The sequence below is a fragment of the Battus philenor genome, unplaced genomic scaffold (assembly GCF_028537555.1).
Source record: "Battus philenor isolate CCGP_79_NKW_IND1 unplaced genomic scaffold, ilBatPhil1.0.hap1 SCAF_5, whole genome shotgun sequence".
In the NCBI taxonomy this organism is placed as follows: Eukaryota; Metazoa; Arthropoda; class Insecta; order Lepidoptera; family Papilionidae; genus Battus; species Battus philenor.
Window position 1 is genome coordinate 2,157,136 of NW_027181715.1, and position 24,927 is coordinate 2,182,062.

Genomic DNA, 24,927 nt, shown 5'->3' on the forward strand with positions numbered 1-24,927 from the left:
TCTCTTCCATTGATTTTATGCTTGATGAATTCCCGAAGATATAGGTAGCTACTATCGGAACTTATCCCAATCACTGGCAATGGATTGCGTTCACAGATGCGTGCGTGATGCTACTCTAGGCGAGGAATGTGAGGACGAATTGCAGTGTGCAGGCGCGGGTCTGCAGTGCAGAGGCACCTGCCGCTGCAGAGACTCCTGGGTTGCGCATCAGGAGACCAACTCCTGTGTCGAATGTGAGTTTAACCAATGCCTTCTTTCTTCTTCTTTCTTCCAGTTTTAGCTAACCTAGCTTTTATCATAACCAAAAACATCAATTTTTATGTAAATTAGTTCCAAAATTACAATTTATTATAATATTAAACGATCTGCAAAAGATAATTTAGGCGGATATTTCTACCTACAAACAGCAGTGTATGAAAAGTACATGTACTATTTTTTAAATTTTTGTCTTTTGTGGACAGTTATATATATCTAGTTGTATTTTTATGCTTTTCAGTCGTGAGATTTCAACTGCATTTTATTTACTTGATCTTACAGAGTTATTTCTCGTATCAAACAATTGTCTACTATAATCTGCTATATGGCAGCTCACTGCTTTATTTCACATCTATAATTAGTGCATTAAACACTGGATTGATTTATTGGTGTCCTTATTAAACGATTTGCAGCTGTGAAAGCGCTGAATGATCCTTGCGAGTATGACGTCCAATGCGACGGGCTGGCTGGTACAGCGGACGCTCGTTCACCCGGCGCTGCGCTATGTCTCGGTGGAAGCTGCGCTTGCGCATATAGCGCGCGTGCTGCCGGAACTCCACCTCGTTGCTGGCACCGCCGCCGTCCCGGCCAAGAGTGCAGGAGAGACGAGGTAAATTCCACCTCATTGGAACTAGCTACACGATTCAACATTTATCGCGCCATTTCTTGCAGCATTTATGTTTTTAGAAGTGGTCGACGAAATAGAGGCTCGATCCTCATGGGGTGTTTTTGTGTTGGAATACTAAACGGGTGTTATCGAATGACAGCTAACTTCATGGAGCATCCACCGAAGCGATTTAAGATCTCGGCGTACTTCCCACTCAGTGAAGTAAAAGTATATAGGAACCCGTGCCGAGACTCTTTTCAGAATATACGAACGTTGCTACGTTAAAAATTTTTAGGCTAGGCGCCCTGTTGTCTCAAACCCGTAGAATCTGCAAATGATATTTAAACAGCAGTAAAAGTAGGATCCAAAATAACGTAAAAAGTATCAAGGTAATTACGACTTTATTCGTACCCATAACAGGTCATATTTCACATCTGCAACATCGATGTGGATATACGTAAACGAAAATGATGCTACTTTTATTGGAATGGGGTAATTTTTACCTTATTCACACAGTTTTGTATAATTTCGACCTTATCTGTACTAGCAATAGGTATCATTTTACATCTACAACATCGTTATTTAAAACCTAATAAAAAAATATGGTAGTTGTAGAAGGCGGGACAAGTTAATTTCTACCTTATTTATATTAGCAACACGTTTCATTTACAAACAGTACCTATGAATAAATAAAATACGGAAAGAAAATAATTTAAATATTGGAAAAGAGTAAAGGTAATTTCAAGCGTATTTGTACTGACAACCAATCATATTTTACATCTACACCATATGAAATACGAAATTTAAAATTAATGATGTTTATACGTGTTATTTATGTATATATGTTTTTTATACTTTCAATACATTCTATTTTACATTTACAATATCGGTATGAGAAACCTAATCAAAATTTATGGTAGTTGTACAAAACGAGAAAAATTTCGTTATGAACAACACTTTTTACTTTACATCTACAGGTTGTTAATCTAATCTAAAAACCAATATGATATCGTGGTTTTAGTAAGAAGATGAAGTGATTTCTTCAAGTAACATATAAGGAACGTAAAAGATTTGAAAGTGGAATCGAAAATCATAGCGGTCGTAATTGAAAAGGGACAGTGTAATATCGTCTTTATTTGTACTAGAAATACGACTTAATTTACATCGAAAAAATAATCCCGTCAAGAACACTAGAAAGCCATCTAATGAGAAATTGTCCAACTCCTTTTCATAATAGCCAATACACTAATTTTGCCCGCTCCAATAAATAGACCAATCAGAGCCGTGGTTTCTTAAACCGCGATTTATTCTGTCAAAAAATAGTAAAATGGCGCCTTCCTGGACGTCCGTAGTTATGGTATGGATCGATATTCTTTCATAGAGAAAATCAAACTACAGTTGTAATTATTAAAATTTATCTTATTTAATTCAATTGTTAACATTTAAAACATTAAAAGATATCAAATTATTTTTTCTTAGTTCTAAATTATAATGCTACCGAAACCGCTGTACCGCGCCTTAGGTATGGGCGAGGCGTGACGGGGGAGTATCGGCCGCTACGTTCCATCAGTCTGTAAACCTCTACGGCAGCAGCGGTCATGTCATTTTGTCCTCAGCCCCCACCACGCCGCGGTTTCCTAAGCCGTGGTGCAACTATTTCAGTAGCACTGTTGTAAAAATATACATTATAGGGAATTGTTCATTCATTTCATATTTTAATTGGATCATAAACTACAATTTTAATTCAAGCAATGAAACGTAGATAATACAAATGAAATAACTATTCTTATGATATTTATTTAGTTAAAATAAAGAGTCTTGTAAAAAAGCTCACATAATTTTAAATTTAATGTTCAACAGGAATGCGTGTCGGAGGAAGATGAACCGGGATACTGTTTATCCGGACGCTGTACTTGCAAAACTTGTTCACCGGACGCGAAGGATTTCGGTAACAGCGCCGGAAATATACAGCCGCCATTGTTCGCCATCTTACTTGTCGCCGCCATTTTGAGGCACTAGGGTCGACCAACGACCGTTCTGCCAACGTTAATAAGAAATTATTGTAAAACCAATATTTGCTATGTAAAAAAAATGTAATGTACATACATAATACGTTTTCCTGTAATATTTTCAGAGATAAATTATTATTTTAATACCTTAGGATTTACATAGGATCATTTTAAATGGCCATATGTGTATGACATAACAACGCCAGAAGATCCATATGTGTTCCCCTGTATCTAGAAGCTATGAAGATTCCAAAAGCATTCTGATCTAAAAAGAATCTACAAGAAACTCAGTTTTTATGGTCACTTGTACATACAGAATATATTTTTATCGTTCAATTTATTATATTATGCCTAGTCATATAAGAATCTTTTACTACATGAATTTGATCAGTAAAATAGGCGTAATAGAGAGACATGTAAGTATTGGTTTGACAATAACGAAATAATTTACAAATAATATCGAACAAATTGTAAATTAACACTTTCTATTAATCAATATTTTTAATTAATGAAAAAAAGACAAGAGCATAATAAAATTAAGTTATTGGCATTAAAAATGATTTTCGCAATTATATATGTATTTGATATTTCTGACAGAAACACTTAATAGAGATAACGATACTAAATTTTATTTTTTTCTGTATTTTTAATCTGGATATACTACATCAATGATATTTTCAGTGATCCCCAAAATAATGATGGATATATGTAAACATTACTAAATGTAATTAAATATACTAAATTATTTATAGATTGTTGCACAAATTAGTACGTAGGTTGTTGAAATATGTCGTTAGTTTATTTTGAAGTTTATCATTAAGTTGTAAATAAGTTTAAACATTGTTGATTATTGTTATAATTTAGATACATTATAAAATGAGTAAACCACTTTCGTCTATACTTATCACCGTTTAAACCAGTATTTTTCGAGTGCAATTTAATAAATTATTTTTGGTATATCGCCTAATACGGATTAATAGTTTTGTACCAAAGAGATAATGCACTGTATGTGTGTAAATAAATTATATTTATTTTATATTTTAGTTTCATTTATACTTTTTCCTAACTTATCATTTTATTATTATCATTCTGAATTACCAAATAAGATATGTAGGGATGAACCACGACTTGAAGGACACCCTTTAAATAATCTATTCAAGTAATATTATCTTTTCAAATTAAAATTCAAAATATCTTTATTCAAATAAGCATTTACATACGCTTATGAATGTCAATTATTTTAATACTATAAGTAGTAAAGCTACCACCGTCGACTCGGAGCGCTGATCATATGAAAAGAGTCGACCAGAAACTTAAGAGTTGCTGTTTGTAAATTATATTCAACAATTTAATGTCTCTCATCTCCATCCAAAGGTTGTCTGGTAGATATCGCCTCGAACGATAAAACCGCCTATTATACCATATGAATTGTTTTCCTCTATTTATTATTTACAGTGTACAAAAAAGTGTTAATAAATAAATAAAATAAATTTTTCGCGTGTACATTATAATATTAATCATATAAATGAATCAACAAATCTAGTTCCACGCATTTCGATCAACCAAAAACTTTTAATAAAATACTGTTTTTAATTTTAGATATAATACTAAAAAAGAAAGGTCTAAGATATCTTATGAAGTTTTTTTGTTTATCCGTACACCCAGATTTAAAGAGGAAATTTAGGTTTAGTTACGAGTTTATTTTTATTTCTTGTAATTGTCACGTATCTTACTATTTTTGATAAAAAAAATTATTATTTTTTTAAACTTCGCAAATATTTTACAGGTTAATTTAATACGAAACTCACGGCGTCGACTTAAACCTACGATGTACCTTCTTAGATAATCGCAGCTCTATGAAAGATGTTTCACAACGGAACCACATTTAGAGGAAACATCTTTTATTCGTCTCCTAGGAAAAGCTGGGTACACATATCATACACGGTGATCATCAGCTTAACTTTTACCTTTTTGCAATTGATGTCATCGGAATTTCACTGTTCTGGATTGTGCTGGCGAAAGAATGTCTCAGCGCGCGGCGTACGCTGTGAGATGCGATCGCATACACCATGGGATTGAGCGCCGAATTCATGTATCCCAGCCACGTGCAACATCTAAACACCCAGCCCCACACGCAGTCGCACAATGAGTCTGAAAAATCAGATTATTAGGGTTATTATTAATTTACAAATTACGAGATATACATTTCCTAACTCCGAATCAAACGCTCGTGTGATTCGAGCGACATATGTATTTTCTTTGTACCGTTTACGTGTCTTCATTTATACCAAACATAAGATTAACAGATATGTATCCAACCTTAATAATTACTTTTTAATAATAGCATTTTATACGAGTCCACATAACCGTGTATATATTCAATTATATATACAATGCGTTTTTCCAACCTACCGTCTATAGGCGAAGTAAATGTCCTAGCAAAGTGAATTGACATATAAAACTGCCAGTGGCCACAAAAGGCAGAACATATGGCCGTTAAATATAAATAAAAATTGCCTAAAAGAGTATAAAATAGGAAAAAATTCTTACCGACTGGCAATATGATAAAGAATGGAGTCCAGCACAATAAGAACAGTGCCATCAGCATCACTATGGTACGCGTGGCGCGTTGCTGGCGAACAGATATAGCATCCCTAAAGAAAAAATAAATTAACATCCTGTATAGTCTGTGTTTAAAAAATAAAAATAAACGTGTCATAGATGCCATAGACTTAAGAGTTTTGACAGTTAATATCAGACTTAATATCCGGGAATTCCCGTCAATGAACGGTTTTGAAAGATTTATGATATATTACATTTATTATTTACTATTTCATCATTATTTCAGGCGTAGTTTGTACGATTGTCGTTTATCGTCCTATGTTCCGATGACCTTAACAATATTAACTGTCAATCAATGAACATTTATTTTGTCGAAGCTTCATTATTAATGCATCGAAAAGAGGAATTCAACAGAAATATAATTCTTTGCATACATCGGGCGAAAGAGGGCGCTTTACAAATTTTCTCAACTCGTGAATGGCTGACGATTTTTATTGGTTGAACATTGTTTTCCTAGTTTTATATCAGTATAAATATGGACTAAGCTTAGAACCTAGGACCAAACCCACAATTTATTCATTAAAGTACCAACATCTAACATACATATACTTTGATGATTATAAGAAAACAGAAACAATTTGACATTTATACGTTTTCACATTTATGTAACAATAACTATGTAAAATTAATAAATAATTTATTACTTATATATAATATTATTTAACACATCGTGAGACATCAATTCACCAGGTAAACAGACGACCTTATTACAGTCGTAAGAAGCGAAGTGCCGCTTTCAACAGGTCTTAATGACATTGTTTAAATATCGGATTTATATAATTTTTTATGACAAAATTGGATGAATTTATCCACATATAATGATAGTACTGATAATCTTTGATTTTATGCCAAATATACATTTGATTATAACATTTTTGTAAACTATCGCTAGTCGATCTAAATAAATAACTAGACAGTTAATAGTTAAACACTCTGTTAAATATGGTCATCATCAACCTTCAAAATATCGCCGAACCGATCCTGCGCTGCCCATCAAGCGATTCGTGACCTTGATTGTGTCGTCGGTCGTTTATGGGAGGCCTACATACGCCGCTTTTATATATCGAATATATTTAAGCTAAAACATAAGAAAGTAAAATGAAGCTTACATTGTTAATTGGGTCGGTGTCGAAACGTTACGCGTATCCTGGGTCAACACATCCTCTTGTATACGCATCGAAGCACTTCGCGATGGCACTTCTGCGACTGGTGGTGACGAAGCCGTGGCTGCTTCTATAGAAAGACATGCGGCGGACTCAACATGAGACACGCAATGGGGTGTTACATCTGCATCGATTTTCAGAACTTGGGACGTCGCCGTTGCCACTCCAAGTGATGCAGCTGATTGCAAGGCGACAGATGATGCGCCTTGTGTTGCTGTTGCAACCACTGATGATGGTCCAGCTTGCAAAGATTCCGATGCTTGGGCAGGAACTGCTTGAACGGCTGCAGATGTTGTTGCTTGCGAACCGCTTGGTACAGGTTCCTATATAAAATAAAAGTCAAGTGTATAGTATTAGTATATCTATATAACTATGATAATATAGCAAAGCATGCATAGATTAAAACAATACTATATGATGAAAGACGAATATTAAATATTACAAACGTGTATGGTTTTTGAAAGTGAGTCTAATCTATAAATGTATTTCTTTTTATAAAAAAAATGTTAACAAAGTTGATTTAAATAGAGAAAGATGATTAAATATATACTAGATAGAGAAATGATACTATGATAAGGAATTTAATTTGTAATTGCAGGTCTTGCTACTACTTGAATAATGAGAGAAAACACCCAGTCTAATTAGTTTAGCCTTCTTATTTATATACATTGCACCGACCAATACAAAAATATAAATGGTAATGAAGCAACTATAGATCGGCTTTATCGAGCGTTAAACCTTAGTAGAGGTAAATAGATATCATTTTATCGACATCGAGATCTGTGCTGTGTACTAAGCCTTTACTTTTCTAGTCTTTCTACTTCTATTCTTTCTAGAATCTATATAATTAAAGATTCTAGAAAGAAAAGAAGTAGAAAGAACAGAATTAAAGATTCTAGAAATAATAATTTATATAGTCTTTTCTTTACTCTAAAACTTATTAATGTAGATTAAAATGGAAAAGACTTTTGTTACACATGTAACATTACTTCCAAAGCCAAGGTCTCAAAAATTTCGTTAATGATTATTGTTATTATAAGCAGAACGGAAGTTAAACAGTGACCATAACAGAAAACAATAAAAGATACCGTAGGTTGAGGATCGTTCACAGGTGTGCGTCCACGATGCGCTCGGATGGGAGGCGCGGCGGCCAGAGCGTGGATAATTCGAGCATAAAGCACCAGCATCACGGCAGCCGGCACGAAGAAAGAGAATACGACGCTGAAGAAGACGTACCTGATAAGAAACAAATTACTTCTTTTTATTTACGTTTTTCATTACGCAGGTGAATAGGTAAAATATTAAACATATTTCAATCTCGTAATTAAAAAAGAATCCTTGCAAAAAACAACATCAACACTAGACAGCTCTACTCGGGTAGAGCGGTTTACTACGTGCGAACATCATCGTACAACTGGAATGCTTCCAGCTTCTGTTTTATTTTTAAGTTCACAGACCCTTCCGCTCCGTGAACTCAGTTCCGATGAAGCTGTAAAAGTCCCTGGGCTAACAGCATCAACTTTAACCGAAACCAAGCAGCTTACAAAAAAAATATTATATTCGTTCAATTTATACTTCATCCTTATAATGTATTTATAAATTCATAGAGAGAAAAGCGGACCGATGACATTGAATTTAAGCCTAATCTTTTTCCCGATCTGTTTATAAATATATTGGAAAAGCATTTGTCCAGCTGTGAACGTCTTGCGGCTGAAATCATGATTATAAATGGTTATGCTTTATGGATAATGACATTTTTTGTACGATTAAACACTACGCCTCCTGTTTTATTTTTGTTTAACATCAAATGATTTAAAGCGACAAATAAGAAGTTTGTCTGGGACAAAAATAAAGTGTTATTAATATTATCTACCGCGAAATTTTTCCATATAACCTTCCCCAATCCTTAATGAGAACATTACAAAACTTAGCTGAATTAGTGAAGTACATCGCATACCTACGAAAGTTTCTCGTCCAATACGCCTAGTGCCTAAAATTGAAAGTCTATGACTATTGTGTTTTGTTTAGCAGAGAAAGCTTACGACGTCGAAAGGGTCTTTCAATCTTGGTCTCATTGGAAACCTCACAGTTGCTTAAGCTATGTTTTTGTTAGCTAGAGTTAGTTAGAGAATATTTGTAGACGAACGAAATGAAATCACAAAATGACAGAGGGCACGCCATATAACGTAGAGAACATATGGACTTTGAGCCTTATAGGTTCGGAAATCTGGAAATCCATTCACAATGTGGATAGGCAACTTTGTTAAGCTCAGTAAGAAAAGGACCAATATTTAACCACTTCCGCACATGCAGTGGTAGTCGTGCAACAAAGTGCACCGCCTGCCAGCCCACTGATAAATGTGCATTCGGCAAACAATGCGAATTACACAACTGCTACGGCGACTGCGTTAAATCACTCAACACGTGTTTCACTTTTCCACGGGGCATCTTCAGGAATTATGTTATACCGATTAGTGCCAAACACAGAGTGAGCCTCACTCTCACTTAGCGGGCTGGCGGGCGGTGCACTTTGTTGTACGACTACCACTGCATGTGCGGAAGTGGCTAAATATTGGTCCTTTTCTTACTTAGGATGGACTTCCGCAAAAAAACGCCTAATTCCATTAAATATTTGTTTAGCTCATCCGAAGATTTTGGATGCAAGCCACTTCCAACCGTACCTGTCAGATATTTTTGAAAAAATTTCGACGTCTTATGGCTTATGTAATGACGACTGATTATGATCACATACCGAATGTTAGTGTTGATTGTACAAGCCTTCACCAGCTTCAAAGGGTGATGGTGATATGGTGAGGGTATGATGACCGTCGGGAAGGCAACCAGCGTAGCTATCGGCCACACAGACCACGCCAGCCGTTTGGCGATCCGGACCCGTCTGTGCAGGCTTAAGGGTGCAGTAATAGCGGACCACCTTTCCCAGCCCAGCGCGCACAGAGACAAGATAGAAGCCGTGCAACACAGCACATCCATCGTACGCCAGAACGAACACAAGTACACATCTGAAACATTTGTGAGAATAATAAAAATTAGATTAAATAAAAAACGAATATAGTGCTACCAATAAGTAATCGTGTGTCAATGAAATGCGAAATTTGACAAATAAACTATAAAACAATCATAATCAAAACTGAGACCAGAATATAGACTATAATCTTGAAGACTAGTACAACTGTGAAGATAAAAATTAGCGTTGTTAAGAAACAATGATGTGTCGTCGTAAGATGGATTCGCTTTAAACCTTAAAATAAATAGGCTCGTCATCATTTTAGCCGAAGTACTTTCACTGTTGGACATGACCATCCCATAGGTGATGATGACTTTTACATGATGATGAAATTAAAAAATTAGATCAATCATATATTCTTCGTCGTTTCAGCCTGAAGACGCCTGCGGCAAGGCAAATCCCCCCCCTCCCCCAAAGATATCTATGGTGTGATATACCATAATTGCCACGTTTGGCAGACGGATTGGCATTCGCAGTGTTGTATTATAGTACGCAGACGCTGCTGCTACCCATGATTTGGAAACTTGTTTGTGAGCAGTGGCAATCCTACATAATTAATGCACATGTGTGTGATTCAGTGATTTTTATGAGATTTAAGACGACCGTAAGAATCTTAACTTATTATTACAACAAATTTAAATGTATACGTACTTAATTGAAATACGAACATCTCTCTCCCCATTGCAATTGGCATCACGGTCACTCCTAGCAGGAGGTCGGCGATCACCAAACTTGTCATGGGGTAGTGCACGGGCGCGCGCTTGACTCGCCAAAGCGCTATTATCACCACGAGGTTAGCGACCACCGTTGTAACAGTGATAACAAACATCACCGCGGCGACGAGGCACCATAGGACGGTGACGTCGCCATGGGTTATTCCACTCACTGTTCACTAGCAGAATATTAGAATTAGACATAAAATGGTATTAACATGGTACACTTAGACATTCATAGCGAAGTCTTCAGCGCTTGTGATGAAATAGTATGATTGCGTCGGAGTTACATCAATTAATTCCCCAATGTTCGTTCTTCCAACAGACAACAAAACGCAAGGATTTAGATCCATCCGGTAAGAATCCATTCAACCCGCGCTAAGCGTTTTGATACTACTTTTTTAATAAACAGCCAAGATAAAGAACAACCTTAGGAAAGAAAGAACTTTAGAGTCTTCAAGTCAAGAGCGAATATTTTTCTTTTTCTCTACAATTATATTACATAGAAGAACTCGTCATCGTTTAACATCAGGCGAGACATAGGTTAAATGTCTTGCCTATCCATAATTAAAACTTTAAATTAGGTCGTTAATTTCATTTTTCGTTTCCTTTGATTACGCTGATAAAACGTATATTCAAAGATTATTAGAGCATCGATTTTGTAAAGAAAAAAAGAGTAAATATTTTGTTTTATTTCTTCACTAGCTTTACCCCCTTCGTCCGATTGGAATTTAACAAAATAATTATTAAGTTTTTTTTTGTTTTTTTTCGTTAAAGATTTTTTCTAAAATAAAAGTCGCCTAAGTCACTTCTTATTACATAAGCTACCTGTCAGTACAAGTCTCGTTAAAATCGGTCCAGCCATTTCAGAGTTTAGCCGAAACAAACTGATAGGCAGACAAAAATGTAATTTTTTTATATATACCGTATATATGCATATAGTAAAAAGTTATCACGGTTATTTTAATAATATGAACAGACAATCGTATTTTATTTATTTCATATCATTCCTGGGAAGAGAAATTTGTGCTTATTTTGAATAATATAGCAGAAATGTTTTATGAGTAAAATAAGCAACGAGTTATCTATCTTAACAAAAGTTTGTTTTGGGTATTAACTGCGTTCATTGGTCTATTTACTAGGTAATTGTTAATATCAGTGAACATCAGTTATTTTATTAACAATCACATCTAACGTATTGTGATTTTCAAAATATATTCACAATATGTAAGGTGCAAAATGTATTTTTTAATTATACATCGTAGCAATTGAAATGAAAAGATAAATTCAGTTGCGTTTAGCTAAGATCCTGCGTTTTAATATGAGACTACTACTTACCTTACTTTCAAATTTCTATGTTAAATATTTACAAAATTACTCACTAATGTATGGCACTGGATCATTAAACGTATAACAATGTTTTTATTTATTTCACTCAACACGTCGCAAACTTGTTATTTGTCATCTAATTGCAAACGTTTATTTTATTTGAAGGTATAACAATAATATGGTCTCAAAATATTTATCCGTGGGTAGTCAAGTAGTGCCTATAGGCTCATTGTCATTGTCACTTCGATTAAAAAAAAAACTCAGTAATAGCGAGAAAATTTCCAATAATTAAATAATGTTGGAATTTTGATGATCTTAGGTTAGCTTATTTATGGATGTTACACTAAATTTTTAATGATACATGTAAAGAATTTTTTTTTTCATAAATGTCAATTTATTTAATTACTTATTTTATTCAGTTTTATGTAGCATTCTTTGTAAATAGCGACCACATGTTAGATTTTGTTATGTTACATACTCCGTAAACGGTGTTTTAAATAATGACAGCTGACGCGGCCGTTGAAACAGATTGTTTTTCGAAAAATGTCAGAATTTGTTGTGTTTTAGAATGTTATATATTTAACGATTAAAATAAGTTGACGATATAAGTAATCAATTTGTAATGACGTTTCTATAAGTTTTGAGAAATTGTGTTGTATACCATAACAAGCATAGACCACTTCTGTCGAAAATTCACCGTATGAATATTCTCGAATGTTCGAGAAAAAACGAAATAATTTCAAGCTCAAACATCCGATAGGCGAAAGTTACTTTATAAAAATAATAGGTAAAGTAATAAAAAACTTGTCTTAAATTTACTCCTTTATTGTCACTTACAGGAAATTTAATTAGAAAAAATTAATTTTCCTCAAACTTTAGATTCTTACAAAGAAATGCATTTCATAAAAATAATAATAATAAAATGTATTTACAAGCGCTTACAATGTACCTTACACTTAACACTAATGAAATGTATTTTTCTTTAAATTACATTGTCCCTACACTTACAGCTAAGTCGAAGGCACGCCAGAGATGGAGACCCTAGGGTCCATCTTAACAAGTTTTGTGCCCTGCTTTACACTTATTACAAGTTTCTCATGTGCCAAAATTGATTCTATATTTCAAAAATTGTCCTGAATTTGTACTCAATATAAAAATTACGTATTTAAACATGTCAAAATTGAAATAGGGATAAAAATTGTGATAAAATTTGGTTGTTTTTCAGATAAATATTCGTACAAAGTCAGGACGGTTGAGTTGAAATTTATTTTGTACTTTAAAATTCAAATACACTGTTTAAAAACAATTCCATTAAACATAATTACAGTTTAACCTTACAATATTCATAGAATGCATTTGAAGGAAGCACATTTCGCTTATTGTAACCTACTTAAAATTAATACAGTTATTGAAAAAAAAAAAACAATTCATAACCAGCGGAGAAATTTGAGATAATTAAACAAAAAAAAACTTGCTAATTCCATTAGATTGAACTTTGCTCATTGGCACATAATAATGACACAGACAAAAAATATAATTCATGCTAAAAACTAAATTAAACTACGAAGATCATGTCGTCAAGTTCGGACTCGTTAAATATCTTTTCTTTTTTTAATTTTAAAAGAAGATACAATTTAATATTTACAACACAGACGCGGGTCATCGGCGTCGAAAGTTTTAAAAACTCACTTAGCAATAATATAATACAATTTAAAATAAAAACATGGAATATTTTTTGTAACAAATTGAGCAGAGTATGGTCCCAAACATTTACTTTTTTTTATTTAAAGCGAAAAAATGGAATGATGAGATCTTAAATGTACAAACATACCCATTTAAACAATACTGGGGAGAAAACGTGGCGGTTGTGTTTAAATTAAAAAAAAGAACATTGAATAATTTTAAAGTCGAAAATAGAACGAATAAAATTTTTTAACACATTTTCCCGCCACAAAATAAGTTTGGAAGTACAATTGGAATGGTTCATACAAGCGGAAGAAATTACCTTATAACCTACTCAAACTGAGATTGACGCCATGTGTGAATTAAAAGTTACACATTTTTTTTAAATATTTTTATTAAATATATTATTATCACTGAAACAAAATTAGGAATTAATTGACTATGTCAGGCGTCAATCTCAGTTTCTAAGGAGACTAAAAACTAGAGAATCTGTCTTAGAAATAAAAAAAGATGTACATACACTAGAGTACAGAGTTTTAGACGCTAAAGAATCACACATAAATAATATCCGCTCACATGGCTACTAAAAACAATCTCAAATGCGTAATACACAGGCCTCCTGTTAGAGTTAAATGATTCAAAACACATCTTCATATAAACAAGTTAATAATAATTAAAAAAAATTCAACAACAAAACAATTCGTTTCCGATTCGTATTTCGAGGCTGTATTTCAGTGATTACAATATCTTTTAAATACGCGTATAAAAAAAATACAAAAAGTATCTGACGATGTCATTGATATTGTCAATGATACAAATTAAAAATATTCATGGAGTAAAAATAACCACACACACATCACGAACAATAATTTTAAAATATTTGTGCTATTATTATCTGTATATCATAACTGTCAAACAAATATATGCTATATGCGACTTAAATTTCCAAATTTTGAGTGTTACTATTATAATAATCAATTTTTTATTAAAAATGCTGGCTACAAAAAATATTTACATTAAATTATGATAATATTTTTTAAAATCAAAGTTATATTTTATATTGGTTTGACAATCACGATATTTTATATTGGTTTGACAATCACGATATTTTAAATTTTATTTAGGGATCGCGTATCCGAACGCATGTTTGATATTTTAAATTTAGAACACATTTACATCAGCAGTAAAAACATTAACGTATTTATTTCATTTGATATGTCAATATGCTTTTAACACAGAATAAGGGTACATTCACACTATAGCAATTGGGAGTCAATAAATACAATACTCTCCAGTGCTAACAATAATGTCTACACGTGTCATGGCCGTTCAAATCAGTCTACTAACCTATACCGCCTAGCACCTTGAGATTATTTGCATTCGAGCATACAGGATACGTCTTCGTTTTAATATCATGTCAATATCAACATAAAGACAAGAGCTAAGTCATATTTCGCTATTAGTACCTAGTAGGCAATTTAGTACCTTAACAACGACACCTTTGTTACAATACGCACCAATTCTATCTCATTGACGTAATTCAAAGTATATTGTGATTTGATTTCAAATCAAATTAACAAAGTATATTACGAACATCAAATGTACATGAAACAGTTGTTATAATTGCGTTTAACATTTTAAAACGATTATCAGTCTTATGACCGAGTACATAAAGGCTATAGTCGCACGCTCTGAGCGTGGATAGTGGATTTACATTGGCGTTTATATATAAATGGCTTCAGTAGCTCCCTTGTTGGTCTGCTGCATGTCGTTGGGCGAGAGGGCCGCGCGGTCCGACCAGTCGGAGTGCGGGGACTGCGTGAGCGGCGTCTGCGGTGACGGCGTCGACCACTGGTCAGGGGACTCTGGCGAAGGCGTTGGGAACGTGTCTCCTATACCCCAACTTCCATAAAGACCTATTCCTGTAAATAAATTATTATTATTAGCCCATATTTGATATGAGATTTGAGACCAAAGATTATCGGTGTAGTTCTAAGAATTCGCTTGCGTTTCGTCGTTTGTACAACGTTGTACAACGCTTGTACAATGTTATCAGTCCACACATTGGACTTTTCAGTCGAGGGACGCCCAATGTAAGGCATATTCATCCACCAAAGATCGTCACGATGCCCGATGGGTGGACTACCCACGCCGTGTGTACCGGTTTGTGAACGAAACTCGATAACCTTTCAGCCCCAAAGGCCATCGGTGGCAGATTCAGCAGATTAGAGCAATTCTTCGAGATACTTCGGTGATCTTGGTTTTTCTGCGGATCCCACTCATTCCTGATTCAATCTCGCAGCGAAACTCCCTCCTTCTCTATTACTCTTTCGGTGACCTAGAGCTCATAGGAAATCACCATGTCCCGGACCCTTATGTCACCACCGACAACATTATTAGATCATATATATATAATATTTGTAGTACTAACCAGATATCATGTTGGTGAGAGCTGGATGCTGCGCCCCCTGGACCTGTCCAAGAGCAGCCGCGTGTGTCATAACCGCTTGAAGTTGTGCATTGTGCTGCCCATTCGCACCTGGTGATAGAAAACAATGTTTTATTGTTTTATACATTCCTCTATACAATTTATATTTGCTAAACTGCAAAGATATTTTTGGACCTACAACAAACACTGGATAGTTTCGACCTATATATACATAGACTCGTCCGCAAAAAGTTGAGCGTATAAAGTGATTACTCTAATGCAGTGTTTCCAACTTCAGGCCCACGCCAACAGGGAGGCAATTTGATTGTAAAGGGAGACAATTTGAAAGTGAACTCGACACGAGTTTATTCCATAAATTTTAGTTAAATTATTATGTAATTTTTAGAGAGGAGATGGGGCATAGCACCAAAATGGATGTAAAAATTTATATATAGTATGTTATAGTGGTTTATTAATTGTATTGGAATACGAGAGGTCAATAAATTATATCAGCACAAAATATGTAGAGACAGATAATAAACAATAATTAATTTTAATATATAACAATTCTAATTTTTGAAATGCTTTATCTTACTTTATTATCATTAAGCTATTTTTTTATTTCTAAAAGTATAATATATTTGAAAAGTCTATACCGTACGTTTACTATTTTCTATATATATACATACATATATATATATATATATATATATATATATATATATATTCGCCCTCTATGTAAATATATTGATATAATAAAAGTGATAGTTTACTTACTAAGGTGCGCTAATGCAGAGTAGGTGGCGGCGTCCAGCTGGTGCTGGTGGGAGTGACGCAATGCTGCCATATGCGCCGGGGAGGTCGGCAATGACGGCCGCGATTTACCAGGCGATGGTGACCCTGTGGAACAGATTAAGGTGTCTTGTATATGGTTTTTTAACATATTTATAAAATCATCAATATACTAAGATTATTTCAATGTATATGTTGTTATAAAGATTATGCATTTGTAATTTCCGCAAGTTCAAGAGGACAGGGCGCAGAGAGCATGTACATTACAAGTTCTTTTAAGGTAACGAAGGCGAAGCTTCCTTTGAATCCGCAAAAGAAATTTTGGCTTGGGTGGCTATTTACTAATACTCGTCGATAATATCTGTTTATCCCAAATTCGTGTAAGAAAGATAGGAGTGAGAAATAAAAGTCAAAAATAGGCTAGAAAGACGCAGTGTTGCCTACCTCATGGGAGATAAAGGACACCGCCATATTTTCCAAAGTTATTAACAAAAAATATAAATAAAACGTAAACAACAACTGTGCTATCAAGGAACGAGGCAAAGGAAGAGATGCAATTTATGTAAGGATTGTGAACAAAAGGAAAGAGAATAGAAGATAATGTGAAGACTGAAAGATGATATAGTGGCAGAGATTGTGAAGGACGGGAGAAGAGAATACGAATAAAAAAGTATGATGAAAATGATGAAAAATCAATTATCATAAAAGACCTTGTTGTAGCTTTAAGATAAAGCCCACAAAAGGAGCGGGAGGAGGGGGGCTAAAACTATTTATCATTCTAAAGTGTTTGAAAAGGCCGTAACTGGACTTAATCGGATGCTAGTATTTAGCTAACATAACTGTCGCCTCAAAAAACTTTTTCCAATTTGCGTTGTTCGGCATTAAGGGACTTTATTATCTAGGTTATGAATGTGTTTTTAAGAGAACCCTATTAGGGTTGTCACTAGTGAATGATTTGTGAAATTACCTATGTACGCGTGGGGCGAGGTGGTGTGGTTGCTGTGCGTGGGCGAATGGTTGGAGTAGGGCGGCGACAGGGAGGCGCCCAGCGCGCCGCCGCCGTACTGCAGCGTCTGACCCGTCTGTAACAATACAAATAAATATTCATGAACATTAAGGAGTATGTACATAGGCTGATGTCAAATAAAGAAATTTCCTCAAAATTCTTTTATTATTCAAGAGACTTAAATCACATTTTGGTTATATTTACACTGATTTTCAAAATTTAATTCCTTCTATTCATAAATGACGATAACTAGATAATAAGAGAAGTTAAGAATGAACTATTTCTACTTTTCGGATTTATAACTTAATGACTTAGTTTTATTCGATTCAATTTGAAATATCTCAATTCAAATAGGCATTTACATGTGCTTTTTGGTGTTCGATTATTTTTAAAAGAGAATACTGGCATGAAACTCAACAACTGATTTTTTTTTTTAAATTGTGTACATTTTAATATCCATCGTGTAAACGAGTCTTTAATAATAATAATACACTTTTATTTTAAGAAACGCAAGGTATATATATTGTGGAACTTTACATCATCATCATTCATCATTTCAACCTTAACACGTCCACTGATGGACATAGGGCCTCGCCCATAGATTTTCAAGAGAATCGGTTGGCTAAATGCGCCTTGTGGGAGAACGTTATACACTGCGCATGCGTGTCCATAGTCTTCAAAATAAAGGTTTACATAACATTAATTTATAATATTAACAGAAAATAAATAAAGCCATTATATAGATACTCGGGAAAGAGATAGAAAAGTAAATTATTTTTTATGATGTATGAATTGTATTATTAAATTTCGATGTTTTGTTTGTTTATAAGTAGCAAATATGAGCCAGTTTATGCAGAGTGAGTCTGGTCTCCTTTTAGTGGACCGAAGATATAGTCAAGGTCGCGGGAAGCCGATGGCTACAGGCAGAGAGAGAGAGAGAGAGAAAGAGAGAGAGAGAGAAAGAGAGAGAGGGAGACAAATGCCTATGGCTTGCAATGGTTGTCTATCAGTTAATATAATAATGAACATAGACTTTAAGATATAGAGGATAAAGGTTATAATAGCTTGTTGCGGTGAAATACCTTGTAGGGCAGACACGATACCTTGACGCAATCCTCATAGCTCGGCGGCTGCTTGTGCTGGATAAGCTGCTCCATGCCGGGGAACTGCGCCATAGCGTTCGAGTACAGCGACGTCGCGTCGTACGGCGACGGCAAGTCCTGCGCCACAGACAAAAAAAAATTGTTAAACACATGTCCAACTATGCTATTATTCATTTACCTTATTACTAGCTGATCTCGAGAAACGTTGTTTTGCAAAAAAAATTAAAGTTTAGGGTTGATCGTAGAGGGGTGAAAATTTAGGTTTGTATGTATTTTTGTATGCTGTATCATAATAAAATAAAAACCAAAAAAATTGTCTAAAAAATTAAAGATAAAATTTAGGGGTGGACCACCCTTATCACTTAGGGGTATGGAAAATAGATAGTAGCCGATTCTCAGACATACTGAATACGCATGTAAAATTTGGTAAAAATCAGTCAAGCCGTTTCGGAGGAGTTCAAGTTCGAACACCGTGACACGAGAATTTTATATATTAGATTGACTAGGTAAGTTAGTGGCAATAGACAAGCCACATAGCGAAGAGGGCCGATGATCACTTTTAAGGATGTCTACCTTCTAGACTTCCGGCGATACTGTTAAGAGTCGTAGGAAGTTTCCCTCAAAGGATACTATTAGTACCGGTTGGAAGAGGCATCTTTGAAACTCTTCCGATGAATTTAACAAGGTCATCTGTCTACCTTGTTGTTTTATTCCACTTGAGTGCCTTAATTCCCTATGAGTCCTTCAATTTAAAGCTACACTAGGGTTCCAAAAGGTTCTCGAGCGACCAATAGCTGGTATATGCGGTGTGGGTGGGATCCCACTAGAGGGACCGACTTTTTGGGAGAGGAAATGTCTTGCAGCAGGCGTCCATCGGGTAAAAAAAAAGAAGAAAGAAGAGACGTACTAATCTGAAATGAGCATACAACTAACTCAGAGCTCAAATTGATTCTAGATTCTATGGAATTGGACTATTCTCACGATGTATGAACAAATGGCATATAATTATGGAAAATTATTTTGTAATACAAACTCGTGACTCAAAATATCAAAATTAAAAATGTATTTTAATTTAAATAAAATCGTTAAGAAGTAATATGTCACCTGTAAATTTTGGAGTGGTGATTCGACCGGGCTCAAACTGGAACCCAAGCTCTCAACGCTCTGTGGCACTTCTTGCGCCACTTTCTTATTACTCTTTTTTACACTCGGTTTCCTGTTGACAATAACACAATAAATTAAATTAAATATATTTAAACGATCGTAAAAAAAATACATTTAAATTTTTTATTTCAAATGCGATAGAAAAATCAAAGAATTTTCTTATTGACGGTAGAACTGCACTAGATTTACACACTTAAAATAATATATACTCTGTTCAGTTTTTCTTCTTATTTGATATCTATTTTCATAATTTTTTTATTTAATGTATACTTTCTGTCAGCTGTAAGGTACTTCAACATTTTTTAGGTTATGTTTACTGACCGTCGAATTTGTGGGTGTTGTAGATTATTGTTGTCGTAGGCTTGCTCTTGCGGGCTGTCGGGGCCGGGCTTCGGGCGCGGTTTCTTGGGCTTCCCCTTGGCGCTGGCGATCACCGTCGGCTGGCTGATCAGCTGCGGGTGCGGGTTCGGTGATGCTGTGCAAACACAAATATACATTTATACATGAAGATATACAAAAACGTAGATAAATAGGAGGTATATAATAAAGGACAAGAATTAAATTATACTGTGATATAAAAAGAGTGATGGAGAAGCAAGAAAGGTGATATAGAAGAAGACTAGTAAGCCAAAGGAATGTAAGATATTGTGAAGAAAAGTAGGAGTTTTAAAAAACCCTGTCTCTCTCTTTAGGGGTGAAGGATAGGTCCTCAATAACGGAGGCCATATAAAAAAATATATATGGAGATCATGATTATAGGATTTAAAGAGGTGAATTTATAGCTAATGTGCTTTATTGACTACAAATGAGCCATACATCATACATTTATTGTATGACCTTTATAAATATCATCTATAACTCCACTAGATGATTTTTATACCTACCCTAGACTAGATGATGGATTCACTTAAGTCTTTGTACGTTTCGGCAACATTGATCGTGCAATGTGCCCCGAATACTGATTTAAGATGAGTAGGGGTACGGAAATTTCGTATTTACGAAATAGATGCGAATAAATGCGAAAATTACACATAAATGCGAATAAATGCGAAATATATGGTAGTGTTCGTATGATGGATTATTAAATTATTATCGTATCGCCCGAGTCGCAACTCGCGTCGCGCATGAGCACTCGAGCAGTGTTCATTTGTAACGCTTTAGACATGCAAGTGTTTTACAAAAATATTTTTTTTGTGCTCTTAAAATGGGACGCCCTAAGAAAGATTTGACAGATAGAATACTAGAATGGTCTGTATGTGTCCGACACAAATATTTTGATGTGCCAATATTGTAACATTCGTTTGTCTTAAGGACTATGAAGGAATTGATGAGCCAATGAAAACTATGTTGAAATCAGCAAGCGACAAAAGTTTCAGTAAGCTTTCTCTTCACATGAAATTAAATAAGACGAACGAGGCTTTCTTTCACATTGGCCAATTGTTTTCCCCATCTGCGGCTGCAAGTTCAACCACATTAAATATAAACGTATTGCTGGAAAGCTTTTCGAAAATTCCTTTTTTCCAAGGATTTCCTCAAAATGAGTTAATTGATGGGCATGCGCACTTTCATAGGTTAATTCTTCGGTCTATTAATATAAATGAAAACCCCAATATAAGGAACATATTGTTGACTGTCAAATGCAACTTTCCGTCCTTTGCTGAAGCAGCATTACAGAGTATTTGGAGTCCAACCAACAGCGTGGACGCTGAACGCTTCTTCAGCATATACAATGTCGTCGTAACAGACCGAAGAACGACGCTTAAGGAGTCAAATGTTGAAATTTCCACAATGTTATCTTTTAATTAATTAAAATTGTTTTATGTAAAGACTTGTAAAAAATTACTAAACAAGTATTTTTGTTTAATAAATACCCAATTTACCCAAATTTTACAATTTCAAAAATATAAATGCGAAATTTTTAAATTTTGAAAAATATAAATGCGAAATTGATTGAATTGTGAGTTTTTTTGCGAAATTTCCGTACCTCTAAAGATGAGTAATTCTTCGATCTCCGGGGGTGATCAATCAATAAAACAAGTGTTATTTATGAGTGAACACTTACGAAGCAAGTGATGGTGCGGCGGTCGCGGGCAGTGATCATCGAGCAGCCGCACGATGTCGTCGTGCATGCGCTCCTGCGCCACGTCCCGGGGCAGCCGGTCCATGTGGTCCGTGATCTCGCGGTTGGCCAACGCGTCGAGGAGCGCCCTGCACGCCCCGTATGAACCCTCCCGCGCGCCCAGGAACAAAGGCGTCTCGTCCTGTAAAATAAAGTAGATATTTATTACGGAGATTGCAAAATCAACCAATGTTCATCAATCCATAGTGCTGTCTCGCTTGCACAGTACCTACCACACGCAGACCTGTACGGGTTGACTCACCCACGAATTGTACTACGTAAAATGTATAGATACACCTGCCAAATAAAGAATCCATGGGTATAGTTCTCGGACTCTTTCGCTCCGTGAACATATATCAGAGGAAGCCGTAAAAGCTTAGGGCTAACAGCAATACTATGATCAAAACAATAGAATAGAAGCCAAGGGAATCAAAGAACAAAGAAGCGTAGGAACAAGCCAGAAGAGAATCAATAATCAAATCGACTATCAATATTGAATAGTGTTCCTTATACGTACGACGAACTTTTACTGAACGATCTATCTCCTATATTTGGTGATCTGCCGACATTTCAAGAATCATAAATGGAGAAAACCACCGAAAACCAAGCAAAGATCAATATTACTTTTTATCTAGCTCGAAGCCCTTTTAAACCCTATATTTAAACTGAACTACCCTGAATAATGACCTATTTGACACTTCTGTGATACAAATCATATATATTAATTTATTTTTGTACCGCCCAAACAGTTAGCTGAAGGAATTCCTTCAGCATTAAGTTCACCGTTATACATAAAATATGTGTTTAAATAAATAAATAAATATAAGAAACCCATCCCCCACTTAACCCCCAAAGAACACTAAGATATGCGGTCTTGCACTGCCCGTATACAGCGACATCTCGCGACCTTTAGTATATAGTCGGTCAATAGAGTAATATTTCTATAACAAGCTTTAGTTTCAACTTTTTTGAAATTATTAAATGATAATTCTATCACAAAAAGAGTTATTAAAAGGTTTATCTGCCTTCAAATAAGTTACTAATATGTACGATCTTCAGTCGCCTCAAAGTCCAATATGGTGTTATAGAAAAGCTAAAATATAAATAAATTTTATAGTGTACCTTGTCGTCTTGTGCGTCGCGGTTGGCGCCATGCACAAGCAGTACGTTGACGGCATCGACGTTATTGACTGCAGCTGCCCAATGCAACGCCGTCTTGCCGCTGTTGTCCGCTGCGTTTATATCTGCATCTGCATTAATCAGGTCTTCCACCATACCCTCGATCGCCAGCCTGAAAGTACAAATTCAGTTATAAATAGCTCATTGCAAAGAAAACCTTAAAATACATACATATGAGAGAAGTACATTAAAGTATTTATATAAATTAATTACTGGATTTCTTATCGATATTTCATTTACGTATGCACATTTTACTATTAAATTTATTATAAGAAAATAAAATAGTAAATAGTTACGTAAATATAATAAATTTTAAATAAAAAGATACAAAAATATTTATTTTCGTATTTCGTCTACATTGAAGTATTATAGAAATTGTCTCTCTGTCTGTAGTGCGAACTATAAAAGAAAACACAACTTTCAATGTATGTCTTCAAATCAAAGTTTGCAATTTGCTATTACATTTTTATTAGAGTATAATTTATAATTTTTGCCCATATACATCCACTAGTGGATTTAAGTTTTTCCAATAAAACCTGAAGGATGTGGTCCGCATCACAAAAAAGTCACATGTCTACATCGTGAAGGAACTTTCTATGCTGCGCTTGCCTATCCGTGGTCTCCACATGTAACCTTGGCTTTCATTCTTTATTCACTAGGGGGTTGCCAAGCTCTTTGATAGTGCGGATCATTTTTAGAAAATTTGAAATTTTTTGTAAACCGCAATTGAATACGTATTGAAAACACACAAAAGAATGTTTTTTTTACAAAAATCATATTTATTGTCTTTTTTTAACGTAAAAATATGTATATTACAGTTAGATATAATGGCACACGTAAGATGTCGGTTAGTTAATTATGATCAATGTTCGGATTTTGCTGATTTTATAGTGGAATAATAATAATTATTATTAACACCAGTAATTTGTTTCGATTTCCCAGGAGCTGACATGGGTAATATAAATTTTAATATTGAAATAATTCAACAATCAAATGGAGCCAAAAATAATTGTTCAGAGCCGCATATAGCTAACGGGCCGCAGTTTGGCCACCCCTGATGTATAATATTACAAAAGCAAGCTATGAGTAAATAGTTACCTTGCTGCAAGAATAAGAGGTGTGGTGCCGTCGTGCATCCTCGCGTTCAGGTTAGTCGCCCTATTCCTGAGCAGGATCTGGAACACGCCCATGGCGTCTGCGGCCACCGCCGAGTGGAGGGGCGTCCGGCCGGTGTTGTCTTGGGAGTTGGCGTCGGCCCCGGCATCCAGGAGTCTCTTCGCTGCGTCAGCTCTCGCATACCTATTGATTACAAAAGTTAAAATATTTTTATTTATGTATTGGGTTTAAAGAATTTTTTGTCATAAAACTTATGTATATAACTTATAAACTGAGACATTATACTGGATTACAATATTATTACATTTATTAAAATCATTGGATAGGTTATTATACAATTGGACTTCCGTAAACAATATAATTTTCTTTCTGTAGTTTGTTCTGACATTAATTAACTGAGGTTGTGTCTATTTTTATGCATGTATAACATATGTAAAGTTACTTTAAATTTAGTATTTGATACAGTTGTGTGTTTAGTGTGCGATAGTGTTAGTTATATATGTAATACAGATTAAAAGCAAAAGTCGATCCTTATATTGCAACCAAATATTGCAGATGCTATTTAATTAATATCTTGTATGTTATGGACTAGAATTTATGTGGAATATAGTTTG

At 34.8% G+C, this 24,927-nt stretch overlaps 3 protein-coding genes across 5 annotated transcripts in view; 1 reads left to right on the forward strand and 2 right to left on the reverse strand.

Moving 5' to 3' along the window:
- LOC137929481 (prion-like-(Q/N-rich) domain-bearing protein 25) overlaps positions 1-3,907 on the forward strand; it is a 42,359-nt gene extending 38,452 nt beyond the window's left edge. For both annotated transcript variants that reach the window (XM_068772450.1, XM_068772451.1), the window contains exons 6-8: positions 97-233; positions 669-865; positions 2,723-3,907. In XM_068772450.1, coding sequence (XP_068628551.1) covers positions 97-233; positions 669-865; positions 2,723-2,881 — 493 coding nt within the window. In that variant the 3' untranslated portion in view covers positions 2,882-3,907. The remainder of the gene's footprint in view (positions 1-96; positions 234-668; positions 866-2,722) is intronic.
- Positions 3,908-4,834: 927 nt separating this feature from the next.
- LOC137929831 (probable G-protein coupled receptor No18) lies at positions 4,835-10,567 on the reverse strand. Its single transcript, XM_068772940.1, has 5 exons — positions 10,333-10,567; positions 9,409-9,676; positions 7,745-7,892; positions 6,634-6,979; positions 4,835-5,022 (listed from the first exon to the last, which is right to left on the reverse strand). Exons 1-5 carry the CDS (start codon positions 10,508-10,510, stop codon positions 4,835-4,837), a joined length of 1,128 nt encoding a protein of 375 aa, XP_068629041.1. The 5' UTR covers positions 10,511-10,567.
- A 1,971-nt stretch (positions 10,568-12,538) lies between these two features.
- The window catches only part of N (neurogenic locus Notch protein), a 181,889-nt gene continuing 169,500 nt past the window's right edge, over positions 12,539-24,927 (reverse strand). Inside the window, exons 24-33 of one of the 2 annotated variants that reach the window (XM_068772616.1) lie at positions 24,296-24,496; positions 23,141-23,309; positions 21,962-22,160; positions 20,221-20,374; positions 19,840-19,951; positions 18,715-18,852; positions 17,594-17,708; positions 16,612-16,734; positions 15,838-15,945; positions 12,539-15,328 (exon numbers count right to left, since the gene is read on the reverse strand). In XM_068772616.1, coding sequence (XP_068628717.1) covers positions 15,129-15,328; positions 15,838-15,945; positions 16,612-16,734; positions 17,594-17,708; positions 18,715-18,852; positions 19,840-19,951; positions 20,221-20,374; positions 21,962-22,160; positions 23,141-23,309; positions 24,296-24,496 — 1,519 coding nt within the window. In that variant the 3' untranslated portion in view covers positions 12,539-15,128. The remainder of the gene's footprint in view (positions 15,329-15,837; positions 15,946-16,611; positions 16,735-17,593; positions 17,709-18,714; positions 18,853-19,839; positions 19,952-20,220; positions 20,375-21,961; positions 22,161-23,140; positions 23,310-24,295; positions 24,497-24,927) is intronic. The other variant, XM_068772615.1, reaches the window with a different exon arrangement.

What these genes read in the sequence shown, in the direction of transcription:
- LOC137929831 (XM_068772940.1), bottom strand. Translation starts at nt 10,510, where the DNA reads ATGTTTGTTATCACTGTTACAACGGTGGTCGCTAACCTCGTGGTGATA. An exon ending in GATGTTCGTATTTCAATTAA is followed by an intron (nt 9,677 to 10,332) that starts GTACGTATACAT and finishes CAAATGTTTCAG; the next exon opens with ATGTGTACTTGTGTTCGTTC. An exon ending in TGTGTTGACCCAGGATACGC is followed by an intron (nt 5,023 to 6,633) that starts GTAACGTTTCGA and finishes CTGATTTTTCAG; the next exon opens with ACTCATTGTGCGACTGCGTG.